This window comes from Oncorhynchus kisutch, linkage group LG3 (genome assembly GCF_002021735.2).
Source record: "Oncorhynchus kisutch isolate 150728-3 linkage group LG3, Okis_V2, whole genome shotgun sequence".
NCBI lineage: Eukaryota > Metazoa > Chordata > Actinopteri > Salmoniformes > Salmonidae > Oncorhynchus > Oncorhynchus kisutch.
In genome coordinates, this window is record NC_034176.2 from 22,232,648 (window position 1) to 22,247,792 (window position 15,145).

The following is a 15,145-nucleotide window of genomic DNA, read 5'->3' on the forward strand; positions in this document are numbered from 1 at the left end:
CAACGGACAGATGCTCCTCACAACGCACAGCAGAGACTTCTCCATAGAGACCAGTCAGGCAGGAGATACTGGAGGCTAAAGCGGCTGGACAGTGGATGAACTGACTAGACTGGACAATGGTCAGAGCACACGCAGGAAATCAGAATAGTGATCCTCAAAATTTAAGGAGAGTTACAGCAGCCTTGGAGTAGCACTAGGCAGTAAGAGCTGGAGTCGAAGCAGTCTGTTCTCTACGAGTCTACAGTAAGCCCAGTTACACAAATAAGGGGACATCACCTGTTGCAGTGTGGGTCTAGGGTAACTTGGATGTGTGTTATACGGTAAGATAAGTAACCTATCGCTATTTTATTTGAAGTGGTTCTCTTTGAAATATACACAAAATATAGTATAATATCTATAACACTTCAAATATTGTTTATACAGTATGTTTTTGCACTGTGTTAGTCATTGTATTGTTGAACAGAGGTGTATTGGTCTTTGATATGAATAGAGGCTACAGTATAATCCATTGAAGAAACCTCAGTGTCTCCTGAAAGGCAGAGACCAGTTAGCATTGTGTTTTGTTTCAGCTGTGGAACACTGAGACATAGAGATGACTGGAGACCTCCTGTCTGGGCTTCTGCTCTGTTGCATAGTGGTAATGTCTATTCCTTTCTTATATATAAAATTACATGATGTGGAATATGAATCCATTCATTGTTTTCAGCGTTTTACTGTAGATATTAATTAATTGATTATTAGATCTGATACGTTTCATAGGCTAAACACAACTATTCATTTGACTCCATGGTTCTGCTTGTTTCTATACTGAGTTCATTGGATAAGTACATATAAGGATATTACATGTCTATGCACTAGCCAACAGAATAAAGCAGAGTAAATGTTTCCTCTATTGTAGGTGCTGTGTGAATGTGAGCCAACACAACCGGGGCCAGACAAAGGAGAGATGGACTCAGGTGGTGAGTTCTGGAACTGTCAATCACTTTCAATATGATGGCAGCAACTCTTACAACCTGATGTATGATGCTAGAATGTCTTTAGGATATCATGTCATTTCCCTGTTGTTTCCATAGAGATTTGCTCAAAGAGATGATAGAGGAGTTCCTGTAAAGTGTGATCCATGCCTATTTGTGGTTTTGTGGTCATAATGACAGAGGGCAGTCTGGTCCATCAAACATCAGACTGGGTGTTCCAGCTGGTCAACGTATCCCTGGACCTCTCCCAGGCAGAGAGCTTCTGCAGCGGCCAGTTCAGCTCCCTCACCACCCTGGGCCAGCCTGAAGATGAGGAGGGAACCCTGGCGCTCCAGAGGCGGGCAGGCCTGCATGGACCCATGTGGGTCAGGGACCCCAACAGACCAATGAGCAGGCCTCTGGCACTAGCCAAACAGTGTGAGTTTAGCAACTACAACACCTATGTCTTGATGCCATATTGCATTAATCTCTTCCACTCTATCAAGTTGTCTATAAATGATGATCGATACCTTGGCATTGTGTTGTGATCAAGGCCAGCATAGAGAGTGATGATCTTCTTCTGTCTCTACCTGTTAGACATGCTCTTCCAAGCCCTGAACTTTCCCAGGGATTCTCAGGAGGGCTACGGTCGTGTCAACATGATGTTCCCGGCCCTGCCAGCGGTGAGCGTGTGTGTCCGAGTGCAGTGGGACCCCCAGTGGGACCAGGTGTCCACCATGTACTCCTACGCCGCACCTGTCTTCACCAATGAGTTCCAGCTGCGCGGGCAGGTGGACAGAACAGGACGCATACTGCTGGCGCTCATTGTCCACGGGCAGCACTTCCCCTACAAGGCCTCCTTCCTCAACGATGGGGCCTGGCACCACCTCTGTGTTACTTGGCGCAAGGCTGACGGCCACTGGGCCATCTATGTGGACGGGGAGAGAGGGGCCATGGGCTCCAGGACTAACACCCCCAGGGACATACATGGAAAGGGCATACTTATCCTGGGGCAGGACCAGGACTCATTTGGAGGGAACTTCACTGAACCCTTCGTAGGGAATATCACAGATCTGAATGTCTGGGACACATCCTTGGAGCAGAGGCAGTTCCGTGCCCTGGACGGCTGCTCACCTTTGACTCAGAAAGCTATCTTTGCCTGGAGTATTGAAAATATGACCCGTCACCCAGTAGTAAAAGAGGTGTCAGCCAATCTGTTCTGCCCAGGTGAGACTGCACCAACACTCACACAACAATGAGAGATCCCTACATAAAATATAGCTGTAATCTGATCTTTATTGGATGTGCTTTTTATCAGTGCTTTTGATTCAAGGTTGATATATTTTTTGTTTGTTTTGATTGTCATCTTAGCAGTTGAATCTTGGCTGTTTAAACTTACTGTCAGCCATTTTGTTTCACATGCCCCTTGTGGTCTCTTGGTCCGAGTTAGGTAGCCTACTTTCCATTGAAGAAGGATTTGTTCACACAAAAAATTCAGAATACATTATTGGGTGGACTCCAGCAGATTTAAAATCAGAATGTAGGTATTTTGTTTCTTTCACATAGCTTTTTAATTCTGATATGGTACCTTTATAGAGCTTTCTATTGCAAACCTATTGTCCTTCTTCCAGATCAATCCATAGCTATTACTAATCCAATACTGAGGCAGTGGTGATTGTTCCCAGTCCCCTGTCAGTTGGTTGTTGAATCATTCTGGGTGATCTACCTCAAAAGAGGCCAGTTAAACCAATGGCTGTCTGCCTGAACACATCCAGTATGTCTGTCTGAGAGAGAGTCATGGGGGAGAGGAAACTGGTTAGCGTGGTTCACTGGCTAACGGCCATGTGGAGGGCAGAGGAGGGGGATTCACACAAGTATGAGGTATGTGCTTTACGAAGAGAAGGGAGCTCTACTCAATAATGAAAAGCAACAAAACGTTAAACCGTCACGAAAGGGATTCCATTTCTGTAAGTAACAAGTTGACTGGCTTTTTGTTGGCAGCCATTTTCAAACACGGTTAAATTAATTGCAAGTAATTGTCTGTGTTTTTCAAAGGTTGTTGAATATGAATATGAAAATATGATAGTATTTTACTTATACATGTAAATTGCTTTAAAACATGTTATGCTATAGCATGCTAAATGAAACCAAATACTTAGAGGACCATGGAGTAAACAAAGGTGTTACAAAATCAAGAGCTCACTTGACGCAAATAAGTCATTTAAATATATTTCCATTAACTTTAGTAGAATAATACACTGATTATGTAGTTACTGTAGCTGTCTCATGCTGTATGTCTGTGTGTTGTGTTGCAGGGGTCCACAGGCAGAGGGAGATGCAGGGCTGCAGGGCTCTAGAGGGCTGGTCTAGCCAACAGCTCCCCTTGTACAGCTCTGCAGACTGCTCCACCACACTCCCCTTCATCTGCAGGACCAGCAGGGGTGAGTCAACTACTATCTAGACCGCCAATACATAGGCCTAGACCATTACTTACGTACTGTAACAAACAGAGCAAACATAGTTTGTGACTAAATAACCTAACAAAACATCAGAGAGGAACCATGCACTGTTTCTGACACATGGCTCTCTGTTACAGAGCGCTATGTTAAGATGAAGGGGTTGAGTGAGTTACAGAGCTCCCATCCCAGTCCCTTCATGAACCTCCTCATGCAGCTCTCCAATGGAACACAGGTAAAGACTGATTACTATAAATCACTGGTTGCCTGTCAGGATTAGGACATTTATGATTGATCTCTAACTTATTTAAGTTGACACAGCAATTTAACTTTGTTCTGTCAGAATATGAAGTCCAATTTTCTTTGATCTACAATTTTTGATTTCCTTTACATCCTCTGCTCTTTTTGTGTGTTTGTGTGTATTTGTGTGTGTGCGTGCATGTGTGTGTGTGTTCATCAGGGTGTGGAGGGTGTGATTGGGGAGCAGTCAGGGGGTCAGATGAGCTGGGGTCAGGTGTCCAGTCTGCTCAACATGTCCAGGCAGGCCCTGGAAGACACCAAAGAGGGGCTGCAGCCTAGAGACATGCTGTCCCTGGTCCAACTGCTAGTGCGGTCTGCAGACGTGCCCACAGACATGGCCACGGAGGGGAACCACAGCCGGGCCACCAACAGCGCTGGGGAGCTCAGCCACACCTTCATCACTGTGGCTGACAGCATCATCAGCCAGGACAACGTCCCCAAGTGGCAGGCCATCAAACAGGTATCAATCAATTATTTAAAGTGATTTACGAAGCCCTGTTTACATCAGGTACCAGAGTGGCAGACTACAGCAATGACTGGGAACAGGAGGAGGCATAGACAAGGTGTTAAGATGTAGACATGACTACTGGAGTATGATTTTAGCATTTCTCCACTAGAGGACAGTAAGATGTATACTGTGAATGACCGAAAAACTATCAAATGAATGGTTACGCTTGGCTTAATTAGTTAGTGTACAGAACACGTAAGGCTGAATCTTGATAAAGCTTAATTGCACATACACTAAATGTAATCTCCTCTAAATCCATGAATATCTAGTGTAGCAATAAACAGGTCTAATTTATATATTGCTGCAGCACTTTTTCACAGACTATTATGATCTCTGAACAATTTTTATTTAATATCCAACAAAGACAATATTGAATGTTCTTTAAAGGAAGCACTGTGTGCTTTTATGGTTAACAGACCCATCCAAAACAATTACGTACAACATGTTATATGTCTATGTATCCTAGTGGTAGCCATATGATAAGTGTTCATATTGATGCAGCGCTCGCCTCCCCCACTTCACCCACCTCCCCTCTCCCAGGCCTTTCTACCCTTCAAGGTCACAGCAGCACAGCACAGCCAGACTGAATGTATTAGAGCAGCTAGAGGACTGAAACACTGTGGCTTTCCTCACCCACGTAGCACTGCTTCACTCACAGTGTCTGCTCTTCTCCAATAACTACAGCCAGGAGTCTCTTGACCAGCTGACCAAACTCTGTGTCCTAGTTATAGGCTTAATATCCTGGTCAGGTCACGTGGTCAGGGCCCTACCAATGACCAGTATGTTGCTATGATGAACCCCATACCCTTATCCCTGCCCCGTGCCCCAGGTAGTGAGTGGACCGATGACTGTGGTCAGGAGTATTGACCGCATGGTGACCAGTCTGAGCACTCGGCTGATGGCAGAAACCGACCATCTGCTCATTCACAGCTCCAGCATCAGTAAGTCACTTAGTACAGTACATTCTCTAGACTGTTACAGTGTGTTCTGTGTGCTTCTGAAAGGCTGAGAGAGTGGGCAGACATACTACACAAAGCAATATTGAAACAATAACATCTTCCAGTGGCTAATTCAGAATTAGCCACTTAACATTTTTATTGGTTCGATATTGCTTTGTGTACCCACATGAAAAAAGACTTAAGTATACTATAGAATATTACAATACTTACTATAGAATTCTGTAGTAAACTTAGTATACTGTAGAATACTATAATACTATACTAATTAGTACATACTGTACCCTGCCCATTCCCCAACCCATAATCTCAATTTGTGCCACCCATAAGTGAGAAACCTACATGCCAAGTATAGACCATATATTGTGTTACCTACAGGTTATAGAAAAGAGCAGAAGCTCTGAACTATCTGCTCAGACCCCACTCTACCTACCTACAGTACCAGCCTACCTACAGGTTCTGGACATGTTGCTCTTTTAGTAAAGTCCACAAAAGCACTACAGTGAATACTGTAGTAGTTATACCATAGTATACTTAAGCAATAAGGCACGAGGGGGTGTGGTATATGGCCAATATATCACAGCTAAGGTCTGTTCTTATGTACGAGGCAACGAGGAGTGCCTGGATACAGCCCTTAGCCGTGGTATATTGGCCATATACCACAAACCCCCGAGGTGCCTTATTGCTATTATAAACTGGTTACCAATATAATTAGAATAGTCCAAATAAACGTTTTTGTCATACCCATGGTATACAGTCTGATATACCATGGCAGTCAGCCAATCAGCATTCAGGGTTCGACCCACCCAGTTTATAATATAGTATTTTTTCATGTGGGTAATGCATCTACTGCTATTCAGAGAAACCTGGACCTCTTTGGATCCCGCCACATGAGCTTCATACTTGTTCTTTCCTTTGTTCTTCTAGACCTACTATAGCCTAACACAGGCATCTTGCTACAATACAACGTAATTTACCAACCGCTATGGAGCACTTAGCTGTTCCTCTGACTATAATACAAAAAGGACAGCTAGGCCTGCCCAATACACTATGTATGTTCCTTATACCACCTTTAATGACAACCTTCCTATCCACAGTGGACCTGTCTTCATCAGGTCACATGTAGGAGCATACAGTGTACAGGCCTTTCTGTCCTTTGCATGTTTACTCATTAGCACTTTTTGTAGGATGTGCTGCTGTGACTACAACCCTTTCTCTTCCTATAGTTAATTCCACTGTGAATAGTTATTTATTGTATGTCATTCAGAGCTGGAGGTCCAGCAGCAGAGTCTGGGAGAGGTATCCAGTGGGTCTAAGTTCTGTGGGCCAGTGGTGGACAGCAACACCAACATAGACTGCATCTCAGTCCCCACACAGAACATGCAGGATCTCCATGACAACGGTGAGAGACATCCCTGAGAGCGCTGTACTGTCTGTAACTGTGCTGTCTGTAGCTGTATTGTGTCTAGATGAGAATATGCACTCCTTCAATCATAGCCAGCCGACTACTTTACAGTCTCAACCATGCATTCCTCTAACAGTAAGAACACCTACAGTAGTAAAGCAGGATGTTAAAATACATTCCAAGAATTGATCAAGTACTGTTTGAACACTGAGTGTGCAAAGCATGAAGAACACACTCCTCATACTGAGTTACAAGTTGCACCCCCCTGTGTTTGCCCCCAGTACAGCCTTTCGTGTTGAAAGCATTCCACAGGGATGCTGGCCCATGTTGACTCCAATGCTTCCCACAGTTGTGTCAAGTTGGCTGGATGTCCTTTGGGTTGGTGGACCATTCTTGATTCGCACAAGACACTCTTGTGCGTGAAAAACCCAGCAGTGTTGCAGTTCTTGACACACACCAGTGTGCCCAGCACCTACTACCATACCCCGTTCAATGGCACTTAAATCTTTTGTCTTGCCCATTCACCCTCTTAATGAACGAATGGCACACATACACAATCCATGTCTTAGTGGTCTCAAGGCTTAAAAATCCTTCTTTAACCTGTCTCCTCCCCTTCATCTACACTGATTGAAGTGGATTTAACAGATGACATCAATAAGGGATCATAGCTTTCACCTGGATTCACCTGGTCAGTCTATGTCATGGAAAGAGCAGGTGTTCTTAGTGTATGTACTAGTACACACTTGTCAATGCATGGTACAGACATTATGTTTTCATCCATTCATAGTACCACTTGACTTCATACAACTATTCACAATCTATATTAGCTGGTTATTGTGAGACATAATATTGCTCTGTTTCCACTTTGTGCTGCATTGTTAAACTGTCTAGTGTTCTTAGAGGTGTTGTTTATGTGGATGTTGTTGTTTATGTGGATGTTGATGTTTATGTGGATGTTGATGTTGTTTATGTGGATGTTGATGTTGTTGTTTATGTGGATATTGATGTTGTTGTTGTTGTTTGTGTGGATGTTGTTGTGTATGTGGATGTTGATATTGTTGTTTATTATGTGGATGTTGATGTTTATGTGGAAGTTGATGTTTATGTGGAAGTTGATGTTTTTGTTTATGTGGATGTTGATGTTGTTGTTTATGTGGATGTGGATGTTGATGTTGTTGTTTATGTGGATGTTGATGTTTTTGTTTATGTGGATGTTGATGTCGTTGTTTATGTGGATGTGGATGTTGATGTTGTTGTTTATGTGGATGTTGATGTTTTTGTTTATGTGGAAGTTGATGTTTATGTGGAAGTTGATGTTTTTGTTTATGTGGATGTTGATGTCGTTGTTTATGTGGATGTGGATGTTGATGTTGTTGTTTATGTGGATGTTGATGTTTTTGTTTATGTGGATGTTGATGTTGTTGTTTATGTGGATGTGGATGTTGTATGAGCAGGCTTCCAGATGGTGACTGTGGTGAACACGTGGTACAGTTCCCTGCGGCCTCTCTTCAACTCAGAGGAGAACATCACCATGTTTCCCATCGTCACCGATGGCATCCAGAGGTAGGGAAGACGAGAACTCTGAACTGTTTTAGGCCATGGTGACACTGAGTAGGCACGAAATGTGAAGAAATCATTTGAAACAGGACAATACTTTTTTTCATGAATTACTGTAGATATGAATCAGTCCATTAAGAACATTACTTTAAATTTTCCAGTAAGACTTTTTTTTCCATTAGTGCCTACTGAGCATAAGCCAGTGTTGATATCCAGCCTTATGTGTGACTGTCCCTATACGGCCGGTGCTTTGCTATGTGTGTCAGGTACCTGGGCACCATCCTGGGCTCTTCTGTCATCTCTACTACAGTCCTGGGTGACGGACAGCCTGTCAGCATGGCTGTACGCTTCCAGCTCCAACACAGAGCTCAGGTTAGTCTCACACTCACATGGAACACATTCCTCTATACACTATATACCTCTGCCTCGCTCACAGAGAATATGATATATGCCCCTTGTTCTCCTCCATACGTCTGTCCTTTACTGTAAGTGTGAAAGGATGTCCTGTTCCACTGATTCCTTTAGAATCCTGTAGGGACCGTGTATGACCCAGTCTGTGCATTCTGGGACTTTGATCTGATGTAAGTATAATGACAGCAAATGTTCTGCCATTACATCAATAGAAATCAGTGTTTGAATCATTAGTGTAAAGGTTACCGTACATTGCGATGAAAGTGTAAACTGTTGTCCCGCTCTAGGCCAGAGGCAGGGGGGTGGTGGTCTACTAGAGGATGTGAGGTCATCTCTAAACAATACGACTCCACTGTCTGCTTCTGCAACCACACCACCAACTTTGCCCTGCTGATGCAAGTCTATGAAGTCCAGGTAAGGTCCATTCTATCCTCCACAAGTCCTCACATTCCACATTGTGAAATAGTGCACTCAATAGAGAATAGTCAACAGACACTTATAGTCAGTTTAGTTTCTGATAAATACATATGTGTGTGTGTCAGAGGAGTCCAGAGAATGAAAAAGCCCTCCAGGTGATGACGTTCATTGGCTGTGGAGTGTCCCTGTGTGGCCTACTCTTCACCTTCATCCTCTTCATTGCTTTAGGGTGAGTGGTGCTCTGCTCCAGGGAATAATCTACTAGCATGTGAAGGGTACAAGACATGTGTTTGTTTGAATGATTAGCTCTGTTTGTACAATATGTCTTCTTTACCATGCTGAGCAGACCTATTGCTGCTGTGTTTAGTATTTATGTATGATTACTGACTCACAGACGAGCTGCATGTTGGTCTGACCTTGATCATCTCTCTGTGTCTGTCTCCCCTCTCCCCTCTGGCCTGGTGTGGTGTGGGTTCAGAGTTCCTAAGTCTGACCGCACCACTGTCCATAAGAACCTGATCGTGGCTCTGGGAATAGCTGAGCTGCTGCTAATGTGCAGTGACTGGGCCTCTGCTAACGAGGTGGGAGTCTTTACGTACAGTAGCTCTGTCTGTCTTCAAACATCTCATTCTCTGTATGGTTATGGGTACTATGAACTAGAGGAGGGCATAGGGTCAGAAATCCATGTGCCTGTAGGCTTTTATCTGCTTTTGTAATTGAAAGTATGATAGGACTCCCTTCTCTTCTCTAGACCACGGTTCTATATGTGTGTTACTTAAATGGCTGACAAGTGTGTCAATGCTTTGTCCCTCCTGTCCACTAGGGGGCATGTCTGGTGGTGACGGCCCTGCTGCACTTTTTCTTCATGGCCTCCTTCTCCTGGATGCTGGTGGAGGGACTGCTGCTGTGGAGTAAGGTGGTGTCTGTCAACATCAGCGAGGACCGGAGGATGAAGATGTACTATTCCATCGGCTGGGGTAAAACCCACTACAGCAATAACACTGATACACTCCACACAGGACTCATCCAGTCACACAAGACACTGGCCTATATCCTACAAGCCCAGTTTGTGCACAGTGCTGTCTGGAACACAACTCATCTAGACCAAAGGCTGTGTTATAAGATGCTCATCTATAGGCCAGCTGTCTGAGGTGTTCACTTTATTCAGAATAAATAGAACGGTTGGTGAATGATGTCTACTGCAGTGCCTGTAACACAGCAATGTCAACTCTCTTCATTAAAGACATTCCTGTGTTATATTCCTTTAAAAAATCATATTGTTGCTTTCTTTTTGCAGGTCTACCTGTTGTGATTGTTGGTGTAACCTTGACGATATCCTTGGACAAGTACAAAGCAGACAATCACTGCTGGCTCAATGTGGAGACTGATATGATTTGGGCTTTTGTGGGACCTGTTCTATTTATCTTGGTTGTATGTAGCTTTGCTTTACCTGTGTTACTTCACTTTACTGTGTGTGTGTGCATTTGCATGTGTGTGTGTGTGCATTTGCATGTGTGTGTGTGTGCATTTGCATGTGTGTGTGTGTGCATTTGTGTGTGTGTGCTCACCTGTGATGATTATTCATGTGTCATACATGTGTCATGCAGCAACAATATGGCATGTCCATCAGTTGTTCTAAGACTTTGTGTACTCTTAGGTCAATGCAGTGGTGCTTTGCCGGGTAGTCATAGTGACAGTGTCCAGCGCTCGTCGTCGCGCAAAGATGCTCACTCCCAGTTCGGCATCTAAACTCCATACCTTCGACCTGACCTGGTGAGTCACCACACTATAGCTCTCTCTCTCTCTCTCTCTGTCTCTCTCCGTCTGTCTCTCTGTCTCTCTCTTTCTGTCTCTCTCTCTCTTCATCTCTCTCTCGCTCTCTCTCTCTCACTCTCTCTCTCTCATTCAATCTCTCTCTCATTCAGTCTCTCGTCCTCTTTCCCTGACTCTCCTGCTCTCTTACGCACATGCAAACCTAGGACACATACATTGTATTTTGATTCTGAAACCCAACATCCAACACTTGGTGGCTTTTCATGGTATGTTTTATACGTGCGATACAACGAGACAGAGAGCTGTCAGAGGAATTTTCCTTTGAAGCACAATCTGTGGAATAGGTGATTTTCAAATCCACAAGTGACCGATCCACACAGCCAAACTTAACGGAACTAAACAGAGAGACTGTAACTGCATGAGAATGAGGTAGTTTGAGTCTGAAGTAGGGGGAGTTGTTAGAGGTCTTATCAGCCTAACACCTGGTCCTAGAGAGACGGAGAGGCAGACTGTGTGGGTGTGTGTTGGTCTGTGTGCTTTTCACTGAGCTCATTGTCTGGTCAATGTGGACTCTAAAACAGGGACCAGGGCATAGGGTTCAGTCCTGTCCCAATATAGAAAGGGTCTAAACATGCCATACTCATATTTAGCTGCCTACATGCAGATAAAACAATGATATTGTGCACACTGCACATCTCTGAACACCAAGACAGTATTTCATTGAGATATTTATTTTCAATCATCACCTCTTCATTTCCTTGTAAAGAGAGTGAAGGAGTAAGCAAGCCATCTCTGCCCCCTCCGCAGTCTATCTGTTCCCCTAAGAATGTGATGAGATGTCACAAGTTTGGAAAAAAGACTCAATATTGAAAAAAAGCAAAGGAAGAGGAATTGCTCACTTTGTCCTTGTAGACAGAGTTCAACGTGAACTCAATCTCCTGGCCCAGGTGCAGCAGGACGACAACAAATCAGAGACACAGAGCATACATGATAATAATGTAATGTGATTATTATTATTATTTTACTCATTTCAATTGAATACACTCGCATCAAGTATAGCTGTGGTTGTCAAATAACTACATTTTGTGTGTGTGTGTGTGTGTGTGTGTGACAATAGGTAGACCTCATAATGGACATCTATTCAGCATCAGCTGAGTCCTGCCAGGAGAGTGTGTGTGTGTGGGGGTCGGTGTGTGTGAGTGGGTGTGTGTACTATACTGACAGTCTGACGTCTGCAGGGCTGTGACGCGACCAGTCCTTATTCTACTGCCAGTGCTGGGCCTTACCTGGCTGTGTGGAGTCCTGGTGCACCTATCCATGATGGTGGCCTATGTCTTCATCGCTCTCAATGCTTTCCAGGTGAGCAAAGCCATTCTTTCAAGGATCATTGTCTGTAAAAGTTTGTAGAGAGCGAGCGAGCGAGAGAGCGAGATGGGCTAGATAAGCCGATTGGTGGGCCTCGGGAGCAGTGTAGTGTGTGGGAAAGGGTGGCTCAGTCTGCACCTTTGAAGGACAGGTCATGGCAGGGCTCAAGGCTGGCCCCTCGCCAGATTCACCTCCACCTCTCTTCCCATCACACTCCTGATAAGACCTATAAATCAAATGGGGGTACTCTGCACTTCCCCTCGATTTTTCTCTTTCTACCTCTACCTCTCTTTCGCTATCTGTCTCTGTGCGGTCTCTCTCTCTCTCTCTCTCTCTCTCTCTCTCTCATATAAGCTTCCTGCATGGTTGTTAATTCATGTGAATGAGCTGGCCATGGCCCCGGAGGAACCCTCAGAGAGCTGCTAGTTCTTTTAGATTTATTGTGAGGCTTCATCCGGAGAAAGGGGAGGTAAACCTCATCATCCTCAAACTATACGTAGGTTGTTGAAGGGTCCATAGAAATAACTCACTATATTGTACATTGTCTTCTGTCTTTTCCTTCCTGTAGGGCCTGTACATATTCCTGGTGTATGCGGTTTACAATAGTGAGGTATGTTTTCTAAGAACTCTGTTTCAGCGGGGCTTCTTTCTCTCAGAATGCAGTTGTCTATCTGTGGCATGCCAACCATTTGACAATGCCAAACACGTTAGTGGCAGTACTGAGTACTGAGGGTATTGTCTGCTTTTCTTAAAGGTGAGGAATGCCATAAAGAGGATCAAAGAGAAGAGGAAAGCCTTGTCTTTCACGGTGAGCCAAAAAGCATTCAGCGACATCCGTACTAACATTTTGATTATTCTCAACCTGGAGAAAAACATTATGCTAATTCAGGGTGAACATGCATTGAATACACAATCAGACAGCGTCATGTAAACTTCTCAATGCAATCTCATTGGTTGTAGAACTGTTCCCAGCCAATCAGCTTTCTGCCGTCCCAGAGGGGTCCAGCCCAGACGTGGACCCACAGTCTGCCACCTCCCTCCAGCCCAGAGACCAGCGACATCTCAGGCCCCGGCAGCACCACCTCCACCTCACTGGTCATCAAGAGCGGTAGGAGAGGCTGGCCAGAGTGGGGTGGGTGGCTCTGGGGTTGGAGTGAAGATTGGGGCTGTGGAGGGTTGGGGTGGGTCAGGTTGTCTGGTTTTGGGTAGGCTGGGTTGGGTTGGGTTAGGGTTGGGTTAGGGTTGGGTAGTGGTGGGTTGGGTTAGGTTGGGTTAGGTTGGGTTAGGGTTGGGTAGGCTGGGTTGGGTTGGGTTAGGGTTGGGTTAGGGTTGGGTAGTGGTGGGTTGGGTTAGGTTGGGTTAGGGTTGGGTAGGCTGGGCTGGGCTGGGTTGGGTTGGGTTGGGTTGGGTTGGGTTGGGTTAGGGTTGGGTAGGCTGGGTTGGGTTAGGTTGGGTTAAGGTTAGGGTTGGGTAGGCTGGGCTGGGTTGGGTTGGGTTGGGTTAAGGTTAGGGTTGGGTAGGCTGGACTGGGCTGGGTTGGGTTGGGTTGGGTTAGGGTTGGGTAGTGGTGGGTTGGGTTGGGTTAGGTTGGGTTAAGGTTAGGGTTGGGTAGGCTGGGCTGGGTTGGGTTGGGTTAGGGTTGGGTAGTGGTGGGTTGGGCTAGGTTGGGTTAGGTTTTTTTTGGGGGGGGTAGGCTGGGCTGGGTTGGGTTGGGTTGGGTTAGGGTTGGGTAGGCTGGGCTGGGCTGGGCTGGGTTGGGTTGGGTTGGGTTAGGGTTGGGTAGTGGTGGGTTGTGGTGCAAGGAGTCATGCAGTCTGGATATTACACTTAGGTGTTCAACATACCTGACATGAATGACATTAAAGGCATTAAAGGAAAGTTGACCCAAAACTCTCAAATGATTCCATACATTGAAACTAGTTTAGTTTGGAGTTTGCCCTCTCCCCCTCTCTCTCCCTGTAGTGCTGTACTGAAACAGCTGCAAAAATGGGTCACATGACTTGTGACTAGCGCTGGATGCAGGCCTCACTCTACTCCGTTGCCAGTGAATTCATTATTCAGAAATGTGTTATTTTATTGAAAGCGTACTGCCGAATGAGCTATTTTTGTCAAAAGTTCTATCGGTTTTGAGTCAGGAAAGTTGTATATTTCAACCTAAAATATTTGTGATTATTTTATATTCTTATCTTATCTAGCCGACTGCCACAGCAGCGGAGATGTCTAACAACTGCGCACGTGCATCCTCATGGGGTAGACCGTGCTATGTAAAAACATCACAATATACCCTTATATGGAGCTTGACCTCACAAATTCAATTCTTTAAGGGGTGAGAAAGAACCTGGTGCGAAAGTTAATAGTTAGAAAAATCATAGGTAAAGTTAGTTACATAAAGTGGAAAAATACATGGCAGCAAGAGCAAGCTGATGTCCGGTCCCTGACTGTACTTTATAGTAAATCAAGGGAAGAAGCCACCAAATGTCACAGTGTTCTGATAAAAGATATGGAGTGATGCAGAAGAAGGTTAATAGCAATTCAAAAATAGTCCTGCAGCCAACCTTGCATTGCTACATGTGTGTAGCAAGCACTTCAGTGGGGATGTATATGAATAAGATATGCAATCTGAAATTATGGGGACAAGAAACTGAAGGATACTAAAAGATACAGCTGTTGCCACTATGTTTCCATGGACTGGATATGGCACAGTGCCAAAATACAAAGGCGCATTTGAGAAGAGAAGGCGACAACGCAAGCTTTTGGAGGTAGGTAGACTAGCCTGTCCGAAGTGTTCTTATTGTGTTATTGCCATTGCATCATATCATGTAGACATATAGACCTGGGTTCTCTACAGGTTAGAATATGTATTTATGACAGGGCGGGTTGAGAAACAATACACCTAAAATCACCTTACATTGCAGAGTATAATATCCCAAAAATATTTTGATAAATAAACATATGATATATAGTGTTTTGGGATAATGTAAAACCCACTAACGGTCTTGCTCATAGAGGTTTATTATAAGCGGTGATGCAATAAAGTAAAGTTT

General features: G+C 44.6%; 1 protein-coding gene across 1 annotated transcript in view; it reads left to right on the top strand.

Moving 5' to 3' along the window:
- Window positions 1-15,145, top strand: part of adgrd2 (adhesion G protein-coupled receptor D2) — a 20,322-nt gene continuing 5,177 nt past the window's right edge. The window contains exons 1-23 of the mRNA XM_020465064.2: window positions 1-320; window positions 570-637; window positions 899-959; window positions 1,155-1,391; window positions 1,551-2,180; window positions 3,269-3,394; window positions 3,550-3,644; window positions 3,870-4,169; window positions 5,047-5,158; window positions 6,441-6,575; window positions 8,033-8,141; window positions 8,402-8,507; window positions 8,661-8,716; window positions 8,834-8,960; window positions 9,089-9,192; window positions 9,442-9,544; window positions 9,787-9,940; window positions 10,261-10,394; window positions 10,621-10,736; window positions 11,975-12,095; window positions 12,670-12,711; window positions 12,856-12,909; window positions 13,062-13,209. Of these exons, the coding sequence (XP_020320653.2) occupies window positions 593-637; window positions 899-959; window positions 1,155-1,391; window positions 1,551-2,180; window positions 3,269-3,394; window positions 3,550-3,644; window positions 3,870-4,169; window positions 5,047-5,158; window positions 6,441-6,575; window positions 8,033-8,141; window positions 8,402-8,507; window positions 8,661-8,716; window positions 8,834-8,960; window positions 9,089-9,192; window positions 9,442-9,544; window positions 9,787-9,940; window positions 10,261-10,394; window positions 10,621-10,736; window positions 11,975-12,095; window positions 12,670-12,711; window positions 12,856-12,909; window positions 13,062-13,209 (3,115 nt within the window). The 5' untranslated portion in view covers window positions 1-320; window positions 570-592. The remainder of the gene's footprint in view (window positions 321-569; window positions 638-898; window positions 960-1,154; window positions 1,392-1,550; window positions 2,181-3,268; window positions 3,395-3,549; window positions 3,645-3,869; window positions 4,170-5,046; window positions 5,159-6,440; window positions 6,576-8,032; window positions 8,142-8,401; window positions 8,508-8,660; window positions 8,717-8,833; window positions 8,961-9,088; window positions 9,193-9,441; window positions 9,545-9,786; window positions 9,941-10,260; window positions 10,395-10,620; window positions 10,737-11,974; window positions 12,096-12,669; window positions 12,712-12,855; window positions 12,910-13,061; window positions 13,210-15,145) is intronic.